Source organism: Accipiter gentilis, chromosome 12 (assembly GCF_929443795.1).
Source record: "Accipiter gentilis chromosome 12, bAccGen1.1, whole genome shotgun sequence".
Taxonomy (NCBI): Eukaryota; Metazoa; Chordata; class Aves; order Accipitriformes; family Accipitridae; genus Astur; species Astur gentilis.
In genome coordinates this window covers 28,781,831-28,806,662 of record NC_064891.1, presented here as the reverse complement: position 1 = coordinate 28,806,662, position 24,832 = coordinate 28,781,831, and the positions used below count along the sequence as shown (strand labels likewise).

Sequence of the window (24,832 nt, the reverse complement as noted above, 5' to 3'; positions counted from 1 at the left end):
TATAATTTCCAGTAAACCACAAGCATGCTCTTCACGCATCTACATGAATGTTCAATTTTGGCATGTGCTCTTCCGAATCTCAATCTGGAGGTGCCCCTCTCCCTCAAAGGCAGAGGGAACCCAGTGGATGGTTTAGCCCCCCACACTTTAAATAGCTCAAGATGGCTGAAATCCCTCCCATGGTTTGCTACCTCTGTACACGTCTCTTTGCATTTGCCAGACAGAATTAGAAGCAGGGCCAGCCTTTATTACGGTCAGGTTAGATTAGCACTCATGGTTAGAGCAGTGTCTCAGGGCTAAGGAACATCTGCTTCCGATTTGCTCTGAAAAACCTGAAGGAAGCCTGTGCTGCCCTATTTCTCCCCACTCACTGGCAGAGAGCCCCATGCCAGCCTATGTGTACCTTCTGCCTCCCACGTCACTGTTCAAGTTCCAGATCAATTGCCTTTGGTGCTCAAAAAAAAAAAAAAATCTCCTTTCTTATCAGCTTTTGAACAAGTTTCATGGCAGGAAATAGAATTTCTATCTATTTCTGAATTGCTTTGCACAATATACTCTATAAATCTTCAGAAAATACCATGTGAACTGCAGCATTGATGGGTTTTGCACCTTGAACTGGAAAAGACTGATACTTTTTGAAGCATTTTTTTTTGGCCTTTTTTCTATAAAAACTGTATTAATTATTAGTAATAATACAAGACATAACTTAAGGAAACAGACTACCACATACTAAACTTGTTAACCTGGTAGTGGAGAGCATGGCAGCATATAGTCCCCAATTCAGTACAGCTTTTAAGCCTAGGCTTAAGGTTATTTAAGCCAACACTTAAGAGCCTAGCATGGGCTGAACTCATTTCCCAGCCACAGACCCAAACTTTTAAACCCTCATTCAATCACATCCTCCCCGGGAGATGAAAAAGGGGCAGATCAGCACCAAAAGATCAGGAAGGATTAATACAGGGATCCAGCATATCTCCCAAGCAGCATCCACCTAGCAACAGAGATCTGCCGACCCCAGGTCACAATACAGAGGACAAGAGCATATGAAATGCATCTTGCTATATACTAGAGAACAAATGAAATCATACATAAGGGATCAAATGCTGCAATAGCACAAGGCAGGTCCTGCTTTTTCTCTGTGCCATCAGCTCAGTCCTAACAAGGGGTGAATCAGACTTAATCTTTCACAGAAACACCACCAAACACTGTTTTAATTGAAAAAGGCTTAAGGTGAGATTTATTTTTTTCTATAGAAGCTCCTGTGACAACCACTCTTAAGATGCATGCATTAAAACATGACAGATACTAAATCATGAAGTGTGTTATATTTCTTCTGAAACACAACTAAGCATTTCTTTGAAAAGGACTTGTACCATCTGTCCTGGTTTCAGCTGGGATAGAGTTAATTTTCTTCCTAGTAGCTGGTATAGTGCTTTGTTTTGGATTTAGGATGAGAATAATGTTGATAACACACTGATGTTTGAGCTGTTGCAAAGCAGTGCTTACCCTAAGTCAAGGCCTTTTCTGCTTCTCACCCCACCAGTGAGAAGGCTGGGGGTGCACAAGAAGCTGGGAGGGGGCACAGCCGGGACAGCTGACCCCAACTGACCAAGGGGGTATTCCAGTACATAAACTAGGGGGAAAGCTGGCCGGGGGCTGCTGCTCAGGAACTGGCTGAGCACTGGTCGGCGGGTGGTGAGGAATTGAATTGTGCATCACTTGTTTTGCATGTTCTAATTCTTTTATCATTATCATTATTATTATCCCTTCCTTTTCTGTCCTATTAAACTATCTTTATCTTAATCCATGAATTTTACTTTTTTTCCCCCAATTCTCTCCACCATCCTGCTGGTGGGTGGAGTGAGCAAGCGACTGGGTGGCATTTAGCTGCCTGCTGGGTTAAACCATGACACAATCCGAAATTTTAATTCAGCTCCTGTTTGTCTAAAAGAGGCATCTTCTCCCTCTGTAGTCTCACTGTGCTACAGCTGTTGAGGCTACCATAATACTACACGCCAACATGTTGATATAAAGCTAAGTGCTTTTTTTATATATACTTAGAAAAAATGAATCAAGCTTTCTCAAACCTTGTTAGCTACTTGTGTTTGTCCTCTCCTTGCACCAGGAGCAGATCCTGGTGACAAAAAGCTAAGCAGGGCTGAAGGTTACAGTGCCACAGACAGAGAGCAATAGGAAGGAAATACATAACAGAAATAAATTAGTCTCTTAGTGAACAAGGACCCTGTTTCTGAATAAATGTCCTCAAGAGGAAGGAAAATCTGCGATGAAAACCTAAGTTTTATAAAACATAGCTAATTTGCTAAATTGCTTCAGAACAGACTGTTTTTTTTTTTTTCCTGAAGATTTCCATGGAGATGCCAATGTTCCTCACATAAAGCACTCTAAATGCCTATTATATACTATATGCTGCTTTTACACCTCACCGAGACACGACACACAGCACATGCTGGTCTTCCCATGCTGGTCTTCCAGGTGTTGAAGGTGACAATCCAACCTTTTGGCTGTTTGATCAGAAGAGATCCGTGTCCAGTTCTTGCTATTTCCAGGTTTGTGATTTTTCTTTCAGCTGCCAACAAATTTTCAAACATATGATATGCCACAGATCTTGCGGTTTGGACTTCCTCCAGCACTTCACTAACATCTGCCAAATTCCTGTTAAATCCAACACTGGATGATGAGCACTTTCCGATGGTGTGAAACTTAATGCAAGTAACTAGTGGAAGCTTGGGAGCAATTAAATTTTAATCAGAGATAAGTTCAGTTTTCGGCATTGTGAGTTATCTCTAGTGTCTAAATAGCTAATATCTGTAATAATCGTCTTCTCCTCTTGTAAGCAGCAGCATCGAGCTGCAGAAAGGGAGAAAAGTAAAAGCTTAAGAAGTCCCCTTCCCAAGAAAGCCACCCACCGTATTAATAATCTATGCAGCCTTTCTCTCTGACATGCCATCTGTATCCCAAATTACTCGGTTGTGTTTTCCAGGCAGATCCAAGCATCTGCCCCTTTCCCAGCTGCCTCTCCTCTGTCTCCTGCATGAGATGGCCCCTCGTGTCTGGTTCTGCTGGCAGGGCTGCTCATCTTGCTGCTCTCCAATGCATTTTAGGCCAAAGGAGCAAGGCTAACGCTTACTTCTGAAATCATGTACAGCTTCCTTCCACCCTCCTTTGAGCACGTACCAGGTCCTTGAGTGTGAGCTGGCTTTTGCCTGCGTTCTTGGCTTCTTCCTCCAGCTGTGCCTGGGGCAGTGGGACACCCCCAACCCTTCTCCAAATCCCTTCTCCCCAGGGGCTGTGAATGTACAGATCTCTTGCCAAAGGCTGCCTAATACACAGTCTTCCCCATCCCTGTAAACATGCAGGACAAGTACGATGGCTTTTCATAAAATACTTTAAGCCTTTCTACCTCTTGGTAAGTGACAGATGCAAGTCACGGTCCTTTTACTATGCTGTCACTGTGGGCTCAAAGCTTTCCCACTGCTCTTCCAAGTTCAAAAATCCCATGTTGTCAACCCTGAGACTATTTTTGCATGCGCTCCAGCAGGACCAACATAGCAAGCAGAGCTCAGCACTTCCCAGGCTGTTCTTAATGGAAAACGTACGCCCCAACACAAGAGTTGGTGGCTGAGGTCTGGGAACCATTCAGAGAAGTTGAAGGTTCCCTTCAAAAGCCAATCTTTGGTATGAAATATTTTTTTGAAGGTGGCCACGCGATCAGAGCTGGGCTTCACAGAAGCACAAAACACAGCAGTGGCCTCCCTGGCCTCAGAAGGCTACACAGAAAGTGGAAGAGATAACAGAAGCTGGGGATTTTTTTTATTTCTTTGCAAGTGAAAATATCTAAACACCCTCAGCATGTGCAGCTTGGGGAAGTTAGATGAACAGCTGCCTGGAACTGAGCACTAATTCATCCATTTTGCTCTCTGTTAATGAATACAGACAATGGAAAATCAGTAGATGCAGAAAACCCACGATTTTTACGGATTTACAGACCGATTTTCTGTATCTCATCTAGTCATTTTTATGGCTGTGCAAAGTGACGGCACAGTTGGTGTAAAGTACTACTGAATTATCATAGGGATATTTTTACCCTCCATTTCCACTGGTGCGGCAAATGGCTACAGGTGTCAAAGGCAAAAGAAAATGCGTCTTTTAGCAGAGAAAAGGAATATTCAGCAAAACTAAAAATGAAATGAATTTGCTATCCCCACTGCTGTCTCCAGTTCGGATAACATGCAGGGATATGTACTACTTTTTATCTCCAGTAAACCATGTTTTCCTCTCCACCCTTGCCCCAAATTTTTCCCATTTAAAGTGGTGTGTGACCACCAGGACCTCTTTAGAGAAAAACAGGAGGAGCATCAGTCCCAGTTGCAGTTCTGTGCTGGAACAGCCTTTTTCTCTCACATTTCTCACCCGGTAAGACCTGTACCCCACTATACATTTCTCTTGGTACATTACAGCTTGCAGCTCAAATCCAGCTGGATTACTGACAAAGTGTGCTGAGCTCAAGGAGAGATTGAACACAGAGCGAACAAACCATGTTCTGACTTGCACAGCCTCTCCCGGATCCTAGTTATAATTTTTTCCCCAAAAAACACTGTGTAGGGAAAGAGAAACATCTTCATAAAATGTGCATGCAGCTATGAGACAATCTTCTTTTTTTAGTTAATGGCAAATTTTAAGGCCACAGTCATTATGACAAGACAGCTATTCTCCTGTGCAAATGCAAAATCTCTTTGAAGCTGAATATATCCACAGTTCAAAAATTCACCAAATCCCAAGTACCGCTAAGACGAGGAAAGGGTAAATTTCATTTCCAACCAAACCAGCAAGGATAATGCAGCCCAGCGCAATGCCGTTACAGTATGCATACTTCAATAAACCATCCCTCTTAAAAAATACAAATGGAGACTCTACTTCTTGCACTGGTTCACAGATTTGGAAAGCAAGAAGGCATCATGGCATCATATGCTCTGACCTCTGCAGGAACCGGCCAGTACCATTCCAGCCCCTGTACCAAAAACTCAGGCTCTGGGGTTTGTATCACTGTCACATCGGTCTCGCTGTGTAACTGCCAAATCTGTCTGCTGACAAAGAAGTGACTCAGCCAAAAATTGGCTCGCCACCCTTTATCTTTGATATGGGCATTCACTGCACTGAGTTACTACAAAGCTACTCCAGCTAACCCACAGCATTATTAAGCAGAGCCCAACGGACTCATAAACAAACAAGCAGCCCCCCGAAACTGTAGGTTGAGAACAAACAGACAAAATCTTCACTTCAAAAAGAAGAGAAAATGCCACCACTTTTCCAGGTGAAATTAGCTATGTCTGTATTTGATATGTAGAACACAGTGAATACCAGAATCTCCAAAAACCATGGCAACCAGCAAATGTGAGCAACACCTTTTTTTTTTTTTTTTTTTTGCTTAAATAGTTCTTCACATGACCGAGACTCCTGCTTTGTTTTTTAAGATAGAAGTGTGGTGGCTGGGAGGTTCCAACCTGGAGCACAGCTGCTAGATGCACCATGCATGATTTCAGGACTTTGGGAGATTTTGCACTACGTTTGGTTTTTTTCACTCAACTGCATTAAATCAGACTTCAGCTACCCCTCACTCACAGCCAGTATCTCCATCTGTGTGCACTGACTCTTTGGAAGGAGTTTTTTCTATCCAAGGAGTAGCCACATCCAAGGATACAAGGTGTTTGGATGGACCCTTTTCTTTTTTTTTTAACACAGTGTCATATAACTTTCTATTCCCTATAATTTTTTACCTTTGTCCACTTAAAGAAAAGGTGAAATACCATCAAACAAAAGCAGAGTAACAACCTGCATTAGGGCAAGAGCCAAGAGAGAGTAGCAATTTACAGCTCTCTCCCCGAAGCAAGGATAGAGATTATTGCCATTTAAACCCACTTCCACCTTGCAATTTCCACCATTTCCTGCTACTTCACAGCCTGGTGTATTAAAAACCAAGACATCAGAGCCGAGGTCTGACTTGAAGAGAAGCCCATCTCCTTCTGCTTGGGAATTGCAAAATATTTCAAGGCAACGTACATCTTGCCATGGACAAAATTAAGTCCAATAAAACCAATTTCCGCTCTGACATTATTCAAACATGACCACAATCAAATAGAGTAGAAAGTCAAATGAAAAACCCAAGCTTTAAAGTGATTTCATAGATGAAGCCTGAAAACCTCCACAGATTTGAATCCCTCCTGCTAAAGATGGATGCCCTGCAGTATATTACAGTCTGTGCACTGTAAAATTCTGCGACTTTTAGCTATACTCATCATTTTAAGTGGATCATGTACTACACTCCCTTCTGCAACAGCTTAAATCCCACTACATGATTACCTTTTCCTGCAATACCATACTTTTCAGAATAGCAGCACACCAGCATTGGGAACAAACCCCAACAAAAGAAATTTAAGGACTAAAGAAGCATTGAGGGATACAGCCTCAATAAGTACACTGGGGATGGCTGTGGTTCACCCTTGCTTGGGGCTGTTACTGTAACTGTTTGAAAAACCTTTTCCTTTTGGAAAGTGCTGTACAGAAAACTCTCAGCTATCCAGTTAGTAATATTAGCTTTAAAGATTTCTGATAAACTGCATCAGAGAAAAAAAAAATCTCAGTACCTTTGGACCTAGTAAAAGTTCCCTATATATTTTTTTCTTTATTCTTCACCTGTGTAGCTTTTGGCCAGCTGCCCACAGAAGCCCTGCCCTATCTCCTGAGGCTGCAATGGACTGGCAGAAGAGATTTTTGCTAAATCCTTGCTGATCTGACTGTGACTTGCAGTCCCCAACTCCGAACCCTCTCATCTAGCACGGTATCACAAAAATGCCCCCTTTGCAACTCATGCTGGCAGCCCTGACACAGCTTCAGGAAACAAAGCACACGAGCAGATGCATCTGTGCCATTTAAATACAGCAATGCAGGTTAAAACAAATCTTTAAGCATCAAATTAAATGTATGATGTGCGTCCTCTTCCCTGCCAGCCAGCAAGACATGGGAAGCAGTAGCTGCACTACCACCCTGAGGACACAAAGAGCAGAGCCAAGGCTGCATCTCAGCCCTGCCTGCAAATTGCAGGGCGTGTTTCCAATCCTCTTCCTTTTTTGTTTTTCCCTTCTATTCCCTGCCCACCCCACCCCCCGCCTTTTTTTGGGGGGGTGGGAGGGAGGTGAACAAATGATAACTCTGTGAAAATCAGAGAACAAAGGGAAGATCAAAGAGTGCAGGTAGCTAGATCATTATGTATCCCAGCTGGGGCAAGAGTTTAAGCCTCCGGAGCTTACTTGCCAAGTTATTTTAGAGTTATGCCAAGAGAGCTGTGCCCTCTGAAGCTTCCTGGCATAGGAACTGTTGCGAGGCAAATCAACGAGGTTTCTAGTGCTGCAGGAGGGATGTCAGGCTGCAGGAGCCACCAACTACACAGGCATCTAGTTAATTCAAGTGCAATTACGGTCAATAAAAACTGCTCGTTACTTACATCTCTTTGGCGCTGGAGTCCGAGAGATGCCGGTTTATATATTGGGGTGCTCCGGGGGTGAGGATTTTGGGGCGGAGGCTGGTTTTGCTACACATCCAAATAATAACTTGGAGGCTGAGGCACTCACAGACCACTCTCTCCCCCATGCTGCACCACTCCAGGCGTGGTCAATGCCTCTGGGATAAGGCTCTACATGGACAGTATGTTGGGGATTGGCCTGGAAGTATGGATCAGAAAAACAGCCTAGAAATACCACCACATCCCCAGCGGGATTTGGCTAGAGAAAAAACCCAGGACTGTAACTGTAGATTGGGCTTTTCACTAGGAGCTGCTTCTGGTCTGCCTGCTGTAGCAAGCCACAGATGGATCCTTGGTCTTACCCCATCTTGCCATCCTCAAAACAGGGAGGTGCCAGGTGGTGAATACATGTCAAACGCTGCCAGGTAGCCAGAAACTAAAGCTCAGTCCCTTCACAAGATGTAGTGGGCAAGAGCCCAGAGCTGAAACTCATGGATTCAACCTGTCCTCACCTGCCAGCAGACAGGTATTTGACAAATGTTTTTCACCTGGCACTACCTGGTTGAAGGAGAGCCCTTTCCAGGCATGCCGAGTGAGAGTCTGTACATCCGTTCAAAGTCCACTCCGAGTCCCGAACAGCAGTGTCCTCAGCAACACAAGTGCTTCATTATTTGGCCCGAACCTACTTGCATTCTTTGAGTGTGAGCTACCAGAGAGGGATACTACCTTGCCGACCTGCCAAGGCAGGAGGGACAGGCACTACTATCTCTTAAAGCAGCCCAGCACCGAGAAAGCATTTTGGACAGGAAAGTCACCTCGGAAAAGCAATCTTTATGTTTGGAAATGCTCAAACATGCAATTTCAGTGGGTGGGAGAACCTACCCTGCTTGGCGTGCACCTCCATTCCTCCATCCTCGCTACTCACATTACAAGCTCGGTATCTTCCCAGCATCTCTTGCACAGCTGAATGCAATCTGTACTAATTAGCTGTTCACGCAGCTCTTTGTTTTCTCCTATGTTGCCTTTCCTCCCACATTTTTCTTCTTTTCCACTTCTATTGAATTTTTGCAAGACTTGTAGCTTTGAGCCAGCTACAAATGGGGCTAAAATACTTTGTGTTAACATGCTTTCCCTCCTTCCCATGCCAGCATTATCTTAAAACCCCAAAACACACCTCTGGGAGCATGTTTCTGGATCTAATTTGTAATCATCTGTGCAAACAAAACAGAAGGAATATGCTAATTTCACTAGCTACTGATTGCAGAAGTCAATACTCCTTGAGCCGTTCATGCCATTTCTCACCTTGCCAATTCTTCTGGGAAAAAAAAAAAAAAGTGTCAGAAAGTGCAGAATGTTTTACCTACATGTGCAGGTTACCAACAGCGGTGCCTAGAGAGCACAATGAACAAAAAGTATTTTCAAATATAATTCCATTTCTTTTCTGTGTGGGAAGGACAGGGCATGTATTTCTGTCATTAGCTGCTGATTTTAGAAATATTTGCACATTAATTATGCTGTGTTAGCAAGAACTGACCAGCTCCACAATTGCCTTTTCTCTTTTCCTGCAAACCTAGAGCTTCTACAGAACCAAAAAGACCATTTCCCATTTCTCAGAATACTATGTGAAATGAATAACCACAAGGTTAGAGGGTGGCACATTTAAAAAAAACACTTTCTACAGCAACTGGATAGATATATGTGTGAATGCATGAAATGACTAATCACACAACCAGAACAAGGAAACATAACAGTAAAATCTGGTCTCTGGAGGACAAGCAATGACTCTTAGGTCATGCCCAACTTTTCCCATTGTTTGGAAGGAGTGACCCTTTATTAATACCATGCCATGGGACAGTAAAGGACTGCATGGGCAGAGCGGCTCCTGGAGATGTGGCCTGCCACATTGCTCCCAACAGGATTATGCTAAGTAAGAAGGGTCCTGCTTTTAACTATTGAGGCATTCTGTCATTCCTTTGGGTTTTTCACAGGCTTTACTCCAATAAAAGCTGTTTTAGCTCTTGCTCTTGTGTTCACTCCCATTTGCCACGGCAAGCACGACATGCAGGACAGACGGACGGACAACCCTGCGCTGAGCCGGCCCCTGCTCCGTCAATGCTGCCCGCTCCCCAGCACTGCAGCTCAGCAGCAAAATTTAGTGTCGCTACCCCAGATTCTTGCAATAGAAATACTTTTCTATGATTAATGCATGCTCTGCATGTTCTACAAATGCTACAGCAGAGACTTCAGGTATTTCAGCTACTTCAAGCATCACCATGCCAGCAAGCAGGCGAGCCTACCTCGAGCGATGACAGCACACTGTGACCATGCGTGCAGGAGCTTGCTGCTCCATGGGGACTCCCAAAGATAAAGTCGGATCTCATTAAATATTTAGGATCTTAATTTCTCAGTGATTTCAGAGGGCAGGGACGTATCAAAAGAAAAGAAAGACAGTGGTCTCTATGGGATTTTAAGGGTCTGTAGAGCACAAAGGGCTCTAACTAAGTGCATTAAGTGAGCAGACAGGACAGCACAAACCTGGTGCCATGGCAGAAACTTCTGCTCCCTCCCAGGAACCATTTCACTGAAAGCACAAAGCAGAGGAGAGCTGACAGAGAAGCCCTGCATCTGAAAGTGGGGCCTCAGGATTTTGCTGTGAGCAAAAAATCCCTTCCCACTAAATTAGGATCAACACCTACCATTCTCTAGTCTCCAGCCTTTGTTCATTCCAGTAATGAACACCTTTGTAAAAATAGCAGTAGATTAGAAAAGGAATTAACCTCCAAACAAAGGAGAAGCTTAATTAAGCATTGCACTAAAAGAAAACAGAGGGGAAGTACGGATTAAAAAAAGAAAAAAAAGAAAAAGAAAAAAGACAAGACAGCTGCGCAGACTTAATTCCAATTTCCCCTCTTGTAGGTCATTTTACCCAATGTAATTTCTTTTCTGTATTTGGGCAAGTTTGTTACTGAGGCACTGCCCATTAACAGAAGGGGTTTTGTTGCTTTCCATTCACTCGTACCTTTTTTAATGCTTTGCATTACGAGCCTTCCATCAAAAAAAAGCAAAACAGATTTAAATTAGACTTTGGGAGTATGCCATTTCATAAACTTCTCCCCAGAGAGCTTCAGCTAATTAAACAAATGATTGCAAAATACTCACAATGTCAAACCTGTCAGCTTATATGCGAAATATCTTGGTGGTTATTTAACCAAACACAATGTAGAGGAGCAATGTGCTTTAAAGATAAGCACAAACCTTAGGCCATAAGGGGGCACACAGTTTTTAAAACCACGGGTAGATTAGGGAGAGGCCAAGGACTTTGAACATCCCTGCCCATGGCCTTGGGAACAAGGAGGCACAGCTATGCTGATCAGAAAAGGACAGGAGCTGAAGATCTGGGTGGCCAGGCTGAGAAGGAGACTTTAACAGATTCAGAAAATGGATGAGCACATTGGGCTGCTCTCGACATTTGGTTTGAGCTCTATGTTACTGCCAAGAGGGCAGGTTAGGAGTCGTTAATAATGCTCAAGGAAATCTCTGGATTTTTGCTGTTAGATTGCAGCAACTCAGTGCAAAAACTAGGAAGAAGCAAGCAGGTAGGAACTGATGCCTGGAGTAGGCAACAAGGAATATAAATGTTACATGATTACTCTGTGCATAGTTGCTGGAGGCAGTGAAAGTCTCAACTGTCCAAAGCTAAAGGATTTTAAATCTCTCTACACGTTACATAAAAGCATGCTTTAAAAACCCCATTTTCTCCTTCCCATCCTTTCCATCTCATCTTGCCTTCCTCTACTCTAAGCCACGTGGCTTGCCCAACAAGCCCTCTGTGCCCATCCTCTCTGCCCAAACGACGCAGCCCGTCTTTACCCTCTGGTACTTCTCTGCCATTGACCTCACCCCCAATCCATGTCCTGGTAGCTCATCACCCTGTATTCTTCCCATTTTCCTCTTTACAACACACACCTCCAGTATGAAGTAGTTGCTGCCTCCCAGGGCTGACTACTTCTTTCCCTCCCACTCCTCCCACGCTATATTTTATTTGCCCAAGTGAGTGACACCTCCCAGGCCAGGCACCTTAGCTTCTCGATGCGTTTCATGATCAGGTGCACACAACAAGGTATAACATGAATTATTACAGCCTTACGTAGGAAAACGTAGTATTAACTTCCCTAAAACCCTAATAAGGGTCAAAGAAGCCATTGTACAATGTTTGAGCAAAAAGGACAGCGAGGAGGGAGAAAAAATGGATCTGCTCATTATGGCAGAGTCAGAGGCTGAAGCTGATGTTAAACAACCACTAATGGGGTTAGGATGCTGGCAAGGCCCCAACAGGTTTCCCAGTCCTTCTTGAGAGCCGCTGCTTGCCAAGGCTCTGGCAAACAGGACTGACCTCAGCTGGGTGGGCTGCTTGCTTTGCAACCCCCAATTCAGTAGTTGAGATTAAGAGGGGATAATCCTCAGTGTACCTGATCCAGGTGCAAACCCAGCTCCAGTGCACTGAATGTTTGAAAATGGGAGAGGTAGTAGTATGAGACAAAAATGATCTCTTCTCAGGTGCCATGACCATGACACTGTCCTGGTCGAATCAGCTAGGTGCATGGCACGCCAGATTTGAGATGAGCTCCTACTCATGCAGTCCTCCCTCTCCATGGCTGTTTCATGCCTTGGCAGCAGTATTAATGAGAAAACAGTTTTGAAAGGGGAAATTCTGTTCAGAACATTCCTTTAGGAGGAATGCCAAGATCCTTCCTTGTTTATTTTACTTGTTGTGTAAACACTTTTATAATACTGAGCAATACCGTCTGTAGAGCGTATTTTTTAAAATAACTAACATGGACATCAGTATCTTGCTTGTGACTCTGGCCTTTTCTTTGACTCCATACACTGAAGCTAATGCATCACATTGATTTTACTTTATGTATTGTGCTGGCTACTACTTGACTGTAGGCTCTTAGTGAATCAACCTAAATGAATCAGAAGATATTGAAATCACATAATAGACGCCAGCACTGGAAATGGTCAGGAAATAGGAATTAAGGAAGAATGCTCTGTTTGTATGATCAAAACACTTTAAAGCATGAGAAGGCTGAGAAATTCTTCACTGAACGTGCCTGGTAAAAGCATTTGGTTTACTTCTGCCAGATTCCCTTTTAGCAGCACTGGTTCCAGATCCCTACTGCTGAGCAATTTTAAAGTTCAGTGAACAAATTCTGTCAATTGTTTCATTTTCTCCCATTTTCTGCATGAATTCTTCTCAAATTCAAGCTCACTTTTTGCCTCTAAATGTGACCGACAATCTGTGGAGGCTCTAATCAAAATCATAGAATCATAGAATGGTTTGAGTTGAAAGGGATCTTCAAGATCATCCAGTTCCAACCCCCCTGCCATGGGCAGGGACACTTTCCACTAGACCAGGTTGCTCAAAGCCCCATACAACCTGGCTTTGAACACTTCCAGGGATGGGGCATCCACAACCTCTCCAGGCAACCTGTTCCAGTGCCTCAGAACCCTCACAGTAAAGAACTTCTTCCTTACATCTAATCTAAATCTACCCTCTTTTGGTTTAAAGCCATTACCCCTCATCCTATCACTACATGCCCTTGTAAAAAGTCCCTCTCCAGTTTTCTTGTAGGCTCCCTTTAGGTACCAGAAGGCTGCCATAAGGCCTCCCTGGTGCCTCTTCTTTTCCAGGCTGAACAACCCCAACTGTCTCAGCATGCTTTCAGAGGAGAGGTTCTCCAGCCCTCTGATCATCTTTGTGGCCCTCCTTTGGACTTGCTCCAACAGGTCCATGTCCTTCTTGTGTTGGGGGCCCCAGAGCTGAATGCAGTACTCCAGGTGGGGTCTCACGAGAGCAGAGTAGAGAGGGAGAGTCCCCTCACTCAACATGCTGGTCACACTGCTTTTGATGCAGCCTAGGATATGGTTGGCTTTCTGGGATGCAAGTGCACATTGCAGGGTCACGTTGAGCTTCTGGTCAACCAATACCCCCAAGTCCTTCTCCTCAGGGCTACTTTCAATCCAGTCATCCCCCAGCCTGTATCTGTGCTTGGGATTGTCCCGACCCAGGTGCAGGACCTTGCACTCGACCTTGTTGAACTTTGTATGGTTCGCACAGACCCACCTTTCAACCCTGTCCAGGTCCCTCTGGTGGCATTCCTTCCCTCCAGAGTGTTGACTGCACCGCACAGCTTGGTGTCATCAGCAAACTTGCTGAGGGTGCACTCAATGCCTCTGTCCATGTTCACTGAAAAAGATGTTAAACAGCGCCGGTTCCAGTACAGACCATTGAGGAACACCACCTGTCACTGGGCTCCACTTGGGCATGGAGTTTAACTGCAACTTTTTTGAGTGCGACCATCCAGCCAACTTCTAATCCACCAAGTGGTCCATCCATCAAATCTGTGTCTCTCCAGTGTAGAGACAAAGATGACGTGTGGGACAGTGTCAAATGCTTTGCACAAATCCAGGTGGGTGATGTCAGTTGCTGTTCCCTTATCCATCAACACCATAACCCCATTGTAAAAGGCCACCAAATTTGTCAGGCATGATTTGCCCTTAGTGAGGCCCTGTTGGCTGTCACCAATCACCTCCTTATTTCCCATGTGCCTTAGCATAGTTTCCAGGAGGATCTGCTCCATGATCTTGCCGGGCACAAAGGTGAGACTGACTGGCCTGTAGTTCCCTGGGTCTTCCTTTCTTCACTCTTTAAAAATGTCTCCCCTTTTCCAGTCAGTGGGAACTTCACCAGACTGCTATGAGTTTGCAAATATGATGGATAGTGGCTTAGCCACTTCATCCGTCAGTTTCCTCAGGACCCACAGATGCATCTCATCAGGTCCCATGGACTTGCGCACCTTTAGGTTCCTTAGATGGTCTCGAACCTGATCTTCTATGGTGGGTGGTTCTTCATTCTCCCAGTCCCTGCCTTTGCCTTCTGTGTCTTGGATGGTGTGGCTGGAGCACTTGCCAGTGAAGACTGAGGCAAAATGGTGCATTAACTTCACTTCCCCCCCTGCCCCTTAACTTCTTCAATGTACAGAACTCAGCTTGCATAGTTATGAACACAAAATATTAACATAATGTACCTCTTCCTTAGCAACAGCTATAGTGTCAGGGGAATGCAGCCCATAATAATGCAGCTTGATCTAGAAGCACCATAAAATATAAATAAGCTTGTTACACTTCAGTGACACACAGGATTCCACTGTGAATGGCCTTCATGAATTTAGAAACCTCATCTTCTTTTTACTCTCCAACACAGATTATTTAGAAGAAGATTTATGGGCACACATTCCCTTTTATTCCAGAAAATGAAACGTAATTGTTTACTCAGTAACAGTATTATTTTGCTGGATGTCTACTACTAAATTTGTGGGCACAATACAGACATGCATACACACGTCTGTGGAAAGCAGCGCTCATAATGAAATGAAGATGAAACCAGGACTTAGAGAAAATCTAAAGGGGAGACAGCCATGACAGCATCCATAATTGTGGTAATTTTTTAATGAAGAAAGCACAAGCAATTTTCTCCAAAAACCTGCTGCAGTGAAACAAGGGATATACTTGCTACAAATTAACATGCTTAATCTAGAGCCCTCTATAAGACTCACCATGTACCATATCTGCAAAAAGAACAGCATCCTCAGCTGGGTAAGGGCAAAGTCTTCTTGCCCCAAGTCCAGCTGGTTCTCTCCATCCCTGAAAGCTCCTTAGCCAACAGTCCCATGGCTGTTGCACCCTCATGTACACTGGCCCTATAACCCTTACAATTACATTTAAACAACCTTAATATCGCTTCTCAAAGATAACCAAGATCTTTTAAAGACTGCTTCTTGCAAGTTTTCAAGGGGAATGAACTATATCAAGCCAATCCGAAGGTGGTGACAAACCATTTGGAGCTAGAGGATAGCAGTCCTTGTCTTCTGAGCAAATATTGCAGTTATCAAGCCAAATTTACTTGGCTGAAAGACTTAAATCATGAGGCCTCTTATGAGGGAGCCAAGTTACAATCTTAACAATGGGGCTCCATAACGTTTATCTGTAAATCAGTATTTAGTATGCATTTATTAAGGCTGGGATTTCCAAAAGTGCCTTTCAAGAGCAAGGTACCCAATTCACTGGCATACTTTTCCCTCTGAAATGGATTATATTACATCACTAGGATTCCTCTGTAACAAACAACACACAAAGGGAAGAATTAAAATTCAACAATCCGCTTTACGGAAATTCAAGGGCCAAAGCGGGCTTTAACCCCAAACATTTTAGAAAGCATCAGACCACTGATTCTGGTGGAAATCTCTCATTTCTAACAACTTATGATTGAACCCAAGATGATTTCAAGAGCCAAGAGCAATAAAAAACCTGCTTACCTACAGAAAATCCCACTGCACAGCTGAAGAGCCATCAAATGAATACAAAACTCTTTTGACTCAGTGCTGTCAACAGCACTATGTCTAAGCCTAACATGATTCGTCTGCATGGAAAATTGGCTGCCTGCCTTTCTAGAGATGCATGGCTTGAGTCTGATGAACTTCAACAAAAGCATGCTAAACTTGCTCATTGACCAGTAAGATACATCTACATTTTATTGGAAGGCAGCCAGACTACACCACTGAGTAGCCCAGGTCTTTATCAGTTACTTTTCCTAATTTGTCTTAAACCAGAACTTACATTTTTTACATTTCTTTTGTAAGGGTGATCTGCTTTCTTTAAACACATCATACATGCAGTGAAAACCAAAAAACTACAGAAAATGAAAAGAATGAAATGAAAAGAATAAAGAAAATATTTTGCAGGAGAAGATGCTATAGATGTAACACAATATTCCACCACTGCAAATATTTTAGCATACATGCCACTCAGAAATACAAGTCACAAGTCTAAGAAACTTTAATATTTTGTTAGATATAAATACCATTCATCATCTAGTCTTAAAATAATTTTGTTTTGGCAATGGGAAACTCTATCAGACACTAAGAAGTCATCTACTATTATAAATGGTGTTAACCTGATAATTTTGCATCCAGATTTATACCTGAGGAAGAATAAAACAAATATTACCCCTGTAGCTGCATCAGAATAAAACACGTTTTCTCATTAAGTAAGAATATACCAATAATATAACAATAGTGCTATATCTGAGTGTATTACTAACAGTCTTCCCAGACTTAAGAGTATTGAGTTGCTCTCCACCAGTTTTAACCCCAAAACAAGGCCATACACTAAAAAAATTAAAACATAAAAATGTATAAAAGGCATTTTGCAAAGGGACCCACGCCACCCTGATCCTTTGAATTTGTACCTATTTCACTTGTGAATATCCACAGGCCCTGCACAGAACAACTGAGATCCCATGTCCCTCTCTAACACACACACGTTTCCCAAGGACTTCTCTAGAAAAACATTGTTATCCTATCCTCCATCCTTTCAAGTGATGATGACACACTTTTTCACATACATCATGGAGCACTTCTATAAATAGGCACCATACGACAACAGGAGGGAAGATGCGACATACAGCAAAGGAAGCAAGCAGCATGGCTGCAGTGGCACAGAAAGACTTTCCAGTGGCTAAGCTTTTTGTGGCAGAGGGCTCCCGTAGGAAGTGTTACCTCACATTGTACGCCTTTTTAATGTCTCCAGACGGGTAAAATGAAGGCCAGTTATGCCTCTCAATCAAAGCGCTGCAGACCAGTCCTATTCTCCAATCTAATTCCTATGGCTTAGGAAATCAGTGGACCTGAAATTTGATCTCTCATATGATTTATTTGCCACTTTCTCCCATTACACAAATACAAATATAAGAGGCATTTTTCTGCAACCCTGAAGTGATTCAGAATTAATACCAGATGACAAAATGGACCATGTACCAGGAGGGGAAAAGTTACAGTAAAAGCTCCTTCCCATTAATGGGGCCATTCATTCATATGGCCACTATTCCACAGGGGAGCTGGACATAAATTATGTATTTGACATCTAGTTATAGACGATTATATCTGACATAATGAAGTTATAATGGAAGGAGTTTGCACATTGTTTGGTTATTAAGTGCCCATTTCTTGTCCCTGCACCAGGTGCAATGGTGATAGGCCATACAAATCATCCAGAAGAAATGCCAAAATGGGCTCCCTTACTGATAAAGCACCACACATGTTTATTAATTTAACAGCTTGTCTTATGTCTCCCCCATCTGCTCATTTAAAACAGTTATTTGCCCTATAAATATTTCAGAAAGAGAAGTGTGGCCAAAAATTAGTCTGGCAGAAAAGGGGAAAAAAAAAAGAAGTTTGAGAAGGGTCTCACGCTGTATGCAGCACTGCGCTCTTTTTTCCAGGTAGAATTGGTTCAATAGCTTTTTTTCCAAGCTGGTAATAGGACATTCACTTTAGATTAGTGATGCTTGAGGATGCACTGCCATAGCTGACTCTGCTTTCCAGCTGCTGCCACTGTCAGGTGGGTGAAAACTTCCACCGCTGATGGCGAATGGCATAGCTCAGTACAGCAGAAGATGAAACCCACTGTTAAAAGAATCTCTTGGGTGGATGTCCATGTCCATTTTGAGCTTATCAGGTCATATGGTAGCTTCAAACAGCCTACAAAGTACAACATTTCAAGGCATCTTTAAATCACAGTTCACGCTGATCTCCATAGCAAAACTCCTTTACAAGGCAGCAGCTAGCTGGTAAAAAAAAGCTAGTTAAAAAGTGCTTTTTCTTTCTTTTTTTTTTTTTTTTTTTTTTAAGATGACTAGGAATAATGGAAAAGGTGTTAAACATCACTCAGACTGTTCTCCCCCACCCCAAAATCCTTAAATATTTTCAAGTGTAAATACTTTGAACAGTTCCCACCAGCGTACAGGATTTAGTACTCCTCCTTGAGAGACTTTGTTAGCTCCAGCTTTCTGCTAGAGCGAACGCTGTTATCTTATAAACAAACAGCAATGCCCTGAGGTGCCCCTCTGCAATGAAAACACACATTCCTAAGAAATAAGAGCAACAGTTCAACACCACAGTAGAAAAGAAAACGGTGAACAGCATGCAATTAACTCTTTCTGACTATGGATAGCTACAGGACATAAAGTGGGACCTCGCAAATAATAACAAGCGAACAGGAGGACTGCAGGCTGGCTGCAAGATTGCCAGGAGCCCTGGCTACTCTGGGTATGATACTAGTTATCACCACCCATGATACATAATGAGGAATTAATAAATATGGAGCACAGCCCGTGTTCAAAGCAGCTGCCTGCTTCAGGGAAATCAGTGTAGTCCAAGAAGGTAGATGTTTTGATATGGATCTGAGCGACAGCAACAGATTTTCGGAGGGGTCTGGATAAGACTGAGAAAAGCACTGCATCCTTATATCAGAGCTTACCATCTTCACAACCCAAATAAGCTGGCAATGCATTCCTGCATCTGCATCTACCACACTGCCCAAAACCCCCTCTGTCGCCATGCTGAGCTGTTTGAAGACTCATCTCCAGCCTGGAGGTTGAGGGCTTTAAGTGAGTCCATCCATCACGACAAAAAGCAGAGTTCAAATGAAAAATAAACAAACAGCAAAGCAACTCGACAAACAAATCTGTACACACATCTTCAAAACAAGGCAGCTGAAAATTCACAGTACATGTGAAGTTCGCAGTCATTGCAAAACCTTTCCATTGACCGTGCAAGTATGGTAAAGGGTCATCCCCCATACAACTGGTGCAACATGCTACCTGCATGCCTCATATACTCTGCTTGCCTGAAAAGCCACATGGGATGAGAAAATGTTGGGTGCGGGTTGCTGGCTTGTTGCAATGAGCACTCATACCCTATGTCGGAGGGAGTGAGATCCTCTGGTGGGCTCAGGGCAGTCATGAAGGGGAAGCCCTGAGAGCAACCACACTTAGAGAAAAGGCTGAGCAAAAGCAAAGAAGGAAACCCTCTACACGACTGAGGAAGAGCAGGCCACAATATAGCACCCCAGCACTGCATAGGAAAAAAACTGGAATAAGGGTCCTGAGCATGGGGGACCCCAACCAGCATCCAGTGCATGGTCCTCTCTTGGCTCAAAGGTGTCGAATTAGCCTCTCCCCAGGAAAATAGTATCACCTTAAGAAGCTGGAAACATATAGCTGTAACTAACTCTAAAGGGAAGGAGCAGGATGAGTAAAAGTGGGACCTCAGAGAGAGACTGTAAAGGACTCTTGAGCTGAGCGGATGGCTTTCCCAGGCAGAAAATGAAAAAGCCTGGAAACAGGAGGTGCCTGGCCACCATTGGCTCAGAGCAGGGACTCCTGAAGAGCCCCTCTCCGTGGCGCTGGACCTGGGGAGGAAGAGGCAGGAAAGCTCGTGTCTCAGGGCCTGGCGAGCACGGGATGCATGACCCCATGTGTCGGCTTGAATTAAAGCAAGGAGTGCCATTGGGCCTTGCTGCCTGGCGCTCCCCTTTCTCTGGACCTGGGAAGAAGGACCGGGGCTGTGCAATGAGCCCAGCTGTCAGATCCTCCCACATCATCTGCAAAGCCACTGACCCTCTCTGGGACCTTTGGGAGAGGAAAAAATAAAAGACGCAGAATGTGTGCATCCAAAAACCTGCTCTACTTTTGGTAATAAGATTTTGCAGTCCTTCTGACATTCAGGAATGGTTCTCCCTCAGATGTTGCAAATGCAAAGGGAGAGAAAAATGGCAGAACGCATCCAGCTTCTAATGGAAGAATGCACAAAGGGACAGGCCACTGAGCTGGAGAAAAAAGGGGGGGAAAATGAGCAAAACCTCTGGCTGTCTCCCTGACATGCTGCCCAAGAGGTAGGGAGAGATTCTGTGTCTACGGAGACTGAACATCACAACTAAAGTTTACGGGAAAAAAACCCCACAGTGCCTTAGCTGGGGCCGAAACAACCTCTCTGGCTAGAGAAATCTGCACAGAAGGGTGAGAATCTCCCACCCCTCCTTTATTTGCTATAAATTTCTAGAACTGGGGACCAATACACAGTTTTGCTTATCAATTCATGTTTTGGAAATGTACTGACTTCAAGCGTATCAATCTCCACGACAACTGCTCCCTGAGCTTCAACTTTGAAGGAAACCTTGGCAAAATGCTAGCTCAACAGGGGAGGCGAGCTCCTCAGACTGCCTAGCTTTAAACGCCAGGCATATATTTCATGTTTAATATGATTCCACATATACGCTAAAATCTGCTTCTATAAAGCTTTATAAATAGTTTTAGTGTGTGGATTCAGTAAGTTTAATTCACTTATTTGCTGTGGTTTTATACCTGGTAGAATTTGAGTCCAAACACTAAATTTAATTTATTGTTATATATGATAATTCCATAAAATCCCTTTCTAAGCCAGAGTATCAGCATCACCCTCACCTACAAAACTCCTTGCTATTGCCAGTAACCAGCAATCCATTTTTAAACACAGGTTTAATCTTCAGTCTATGAGATCACAACCTGAGGTCTCAGCTACCCCTGGAATTATTCTGCATACAGATGCTGTAAACAGTTGTGTAACTATCATGTAATCACGTTCAGATAGTTAGACTGAGAGAAAGTATAAAAATAATGGTTAACAGTGCTTTGTACACAGAACTAATTTTCAAACACCCTCAAATTAAAAAGGGGGTGGGGAACAAGAAGTGTCTTGATAAAAAATGCTGATTCAAGGCCTCATATCTATTACTTGATTTACAGTGTCATTACTGTGTTACTGTACAGAGCAGTGGCTCAGAGTAATTACCCTGTAATGCACGATGACACTAATGTACTAGTAAACTACTGGAGTTTATACTCTATTCACTACTAGCATCAGGACTCTGAAAAGCAGGTAAAAACGCCCTGCATGCATAAACAATGTGTGTAAATGTCACCAGTGATAAAATTTTTAAAAAGGAGAAGGAAGAGGCAGTTACAAATAAATCTGCCAGCTGAGAATTGCAACTGCATAGACCCACAGGAGCACTAAAGCTGTATAGTTTTTTAATAATATGGAAAGGAAAGATGCTTTTATACCCCTACCCTGGCTCTATTTCCATTTATTACAATTAAAATTGTATGGTGGCCTCTTCTTTTTGCCAGTCTAAGTGCAACTTTGCACTGGTGTTCAGCTCAGTGTGAGGGGGAATGCGAAAGGGAAATGAAGAGCATCAAAGCAACAACCAGAAGCATTAGTGGTTTATGATGACTGTCATGCTCTTTTTTTAGAGTTTCAGCTACTGAAAATGTGGAGACCCAATGAGAGCTTCAGGACAGAGGTGGTTTTGAATCCTTTGTTTAAAACAGCTCTTGTGGTTCAAGATGAAGTTCAGAACATGACCTAAGCATGGTCCTGAGTCCTAAGGTGTCAGAAAATGCAGCCAAACAAAAAAGCCTTCATAACCCTCACACACTTAGGAAAAAAAAAAAAAAAAAATCCTGATTATTACAATACTGTAGTGGATTTTGGGTGCTGAGGCTGCAAATGAGGCAGCAGACACTTAAGTAGAGCTATACATCCCAGATCCCAGGGCCAGAGGAAAGCCTTGCTCTTCCCCCAGAAGACAGTACCAATTACAAGTTTTTAACACCCCCTAGTCACCAGCTAACAGACTGATGCCTTTAGAGCTGGCTGCCCTCTCCTATTAAGTTACACAAGGGGATTTGAGTCCTTTTACCAGTGCGTAGGAGCGGTAATATCAGTCCTTCCACCCTGAGCAGCCCTTTCTTTAAGATCTCTCAACTGGGGGGGTAGAGGCACTGGTGGAAGCAGTTAATGTAGCAGTTTGTGTTGGATAAACTCCATTTTACCTTTTCGGTAAGTGCTGCAACTGTTCTGCCTGACCCACTTTGCCCTGCTCCTGGTGGCAGTGCCATTCATCTTGCAGAGGTAGCTATGCCCTCATAAACGGCAGATCATTGAAGATTTTTGCTAGTCTTTGGCTCTTTTATCTTGGAGAAAGTAAGGCACAGCTTCTTTGGCTGCTACTGTTCCAGCATCCTTGAGTCTTCCATAGCCTGGTCCAGACCACATGGCAAGGATTTACCTTGACCTAAGTAAGCTCTGATTCATCACATCTAACATCAAAGACAGACTTGGGCAAGAAGATCCTGGAAGTCCTAACTGTCTCTGCCTTACTGGAGTGCTCTGCTAAAAAAGCAATGTAGTACATTTTACCACAGAACTGGAGGTTTTCAAGTAGTTTAGAAGAAGCTGATGATCTTAAATGCATGTGTCAAACCTCAGGTCAGTTCACTCAAAGCCAAATGGAGGTTGTTGACTGCCAGGAGATTGTACGTGACCAGCCCAACTCACAACAAGACCAGATTTGGAGAAAGGACTGTGAATCCAGCATCCTCACACCCAAGCTCCACCACCCAGCATATGGTTCCACCTTTCAGAGATGCAAGAGGAACCACCAAGGAATAATAGCACTGAGGTTGCTTCTGTGCAGCAAGCGTCAATTCCTTATTTTTCGTTACTGCATCAGCTAAGAAAACAGACATTCACACTTACAAAGGCAAAAAACCCCAGCAAATGTTTACTTGATGAAGTTACAGATCTAGCCACAAGGCTTACTCAAATCTAAGGGAGCCTTTCATGCCAAGAGCATTAACAGTATGCTTTCATTTAGCCCACAAAGTCCTTGGGCCGTTTGGAGGAGCAGTTTGCAGCTGCAGCTGCAATTCACCAACACGAAGGTTTTTCTGTCTCCCAGAATATTAGAGGTGGATAACGAAGTGAGATTTAGAAGACAGCTTTCTTCCTATTAGATAATACCAGTGCGCCTATCCAGATCAATCCTGCATTAACACATTGAATTTTTCAATCATGAGCACTTAGAGAAACACATGTGCACACGAACACATACTCGCAGCCTTACAACGTTGGGGCAGAATGGCGACAATCACTACGAAGATCACTCCCGTACCCCTTCTGCCACTGTAGCACCTTTGGAGAGTAGGAGAAAGGAAGAATACCAAACCTAAGCTATAGTGCATCTCCCTGCTAACACGCTTTGGCTGTCCTCTTCCTTCTCTTCTACTACAACATTCCCTGTGTTTGATGTTCACACACATTTCTGGAGCTGACCGGGAAATACCTCCATATATCTGTTTGATTTTAGCTTTGCTATTATCCATTCCAAGAAGGACAAGCTAGTCATTTTGATATCCTACCTGAATATTGACAACCTAATTAAAAGGAGCAAAGGGAAGCGTAACAAGTCTGCGCCAGCACAGATGCTTGCTCTTGGGCCAAGCCCATTTCCCCAGGCCACAGGGGCAAACACTGAGGGTTCATCACAACACAGCCAGGGGATGATCCTCCAAATGGGGCAGAGAAATCAAGGGCTTACGTTCATATCACTTTATTTGCACCATTCAAGAGAGGTTCCTATCTTGGCAGGGCTATTCTGCACTCACTCCATACGTTATCAGCTACTAGCATTGCTCCCAAGGGCAATCAGCTCACCTAAAATCTGAGTCACCCTCCAGAGTGAGCATGTCTCCTCACCAATTCTAGAAAAAACTTTGAGCAACGGCAATGTGGATTGAATCCAGGCCTCAACCACCGCATGACCGCTACTATACATTTACTCACCTGAGGGGCAGCTGAAATCTGCTTTTTTGCATCCTGCCACCAGCACCCCTCTTGCCTTTGCACTGCCATTAGGAAGGAAAGGAGGAAGGCAGAGGGCAGGACCTGAAGTATACCTGTCCCTCCAGAAGTAAACCAGTGGGAAGAGCAAAATAGCTTGTGAACAAGATGGTATGTTCAAAGCTACATAATGGGGCACATGGGACATGGTCATCTCTCATACAGCCCTCTCACAGGAATTAATTTGCTACCAAGAGTGTCCTTGGATGGAGGGTGGTAACTTTACCATGGAGGCTTTATGAACAAATGAATGATATGCACTCACGCCTACGGCTGGTTTGCAATGCGTGTGCATGGAGACTGCGTCACTGACTCACCCTTTGATGGCGGTCTCTCCAGATCCGAATCGAGGTGGATTGGTGGGGCAATGTAGGAAACTTGCCCATGGTGAGCCTGCCCTGTGGACAAATAAGCGTTTTAGTTCCGCTGTTTCCTACAGAGATCTACCAGGGCTACAATTAAACATACAGCATTTTTATAGCACTGGATTAAAAACAGGCTTGCAAGTATTTTGTTCTATTGTGCATTTTTGACAATGAACTTCCATTTTGTGGAGACACCTGATGAAAAGTTGAAAATGTTCCCATTTCTTTTGCTTTTTCCATGCAAACATGGGTACTATGCTGAACTTTAGTTATACCTGCTTTACCGCTACCACGTACATTTTGCA

The 24,832-nt window shown here is 43.6% G+C and overlaps 1 protein-coding gene across 15 annotated transcripts in view; it reads right to left on the bottom strand.

Moving 5' to 3' along the window:
- The window catches only part of ADGRL3 (adhesion G protein-coupled receptor L3), a 525,365-nt gene that overhangs the window by 126,083 nt on the left and 374,450 nt on the right, over positions 1–24,832 (bottom strand). For 14 of the 15 annotated variants that reach the window (XM_049815198.1, XM_049815210.1, XM_049815213.1 and 11 more), the window contains one exon: positions 24,480–24,560. The exons of the other annotated variant lie outside the window; for it this stretch is intronic. In XM_049815198.1, coding sequence (XP_049671155.1) covers positions 24,480–24,560 — 81 coding nt within the window. The remainder of the gene's footprint in view (positions 1–24,479; positions 24,561–24,832) is intronic. 15 annotated transcript variants of the gene reach the window in all.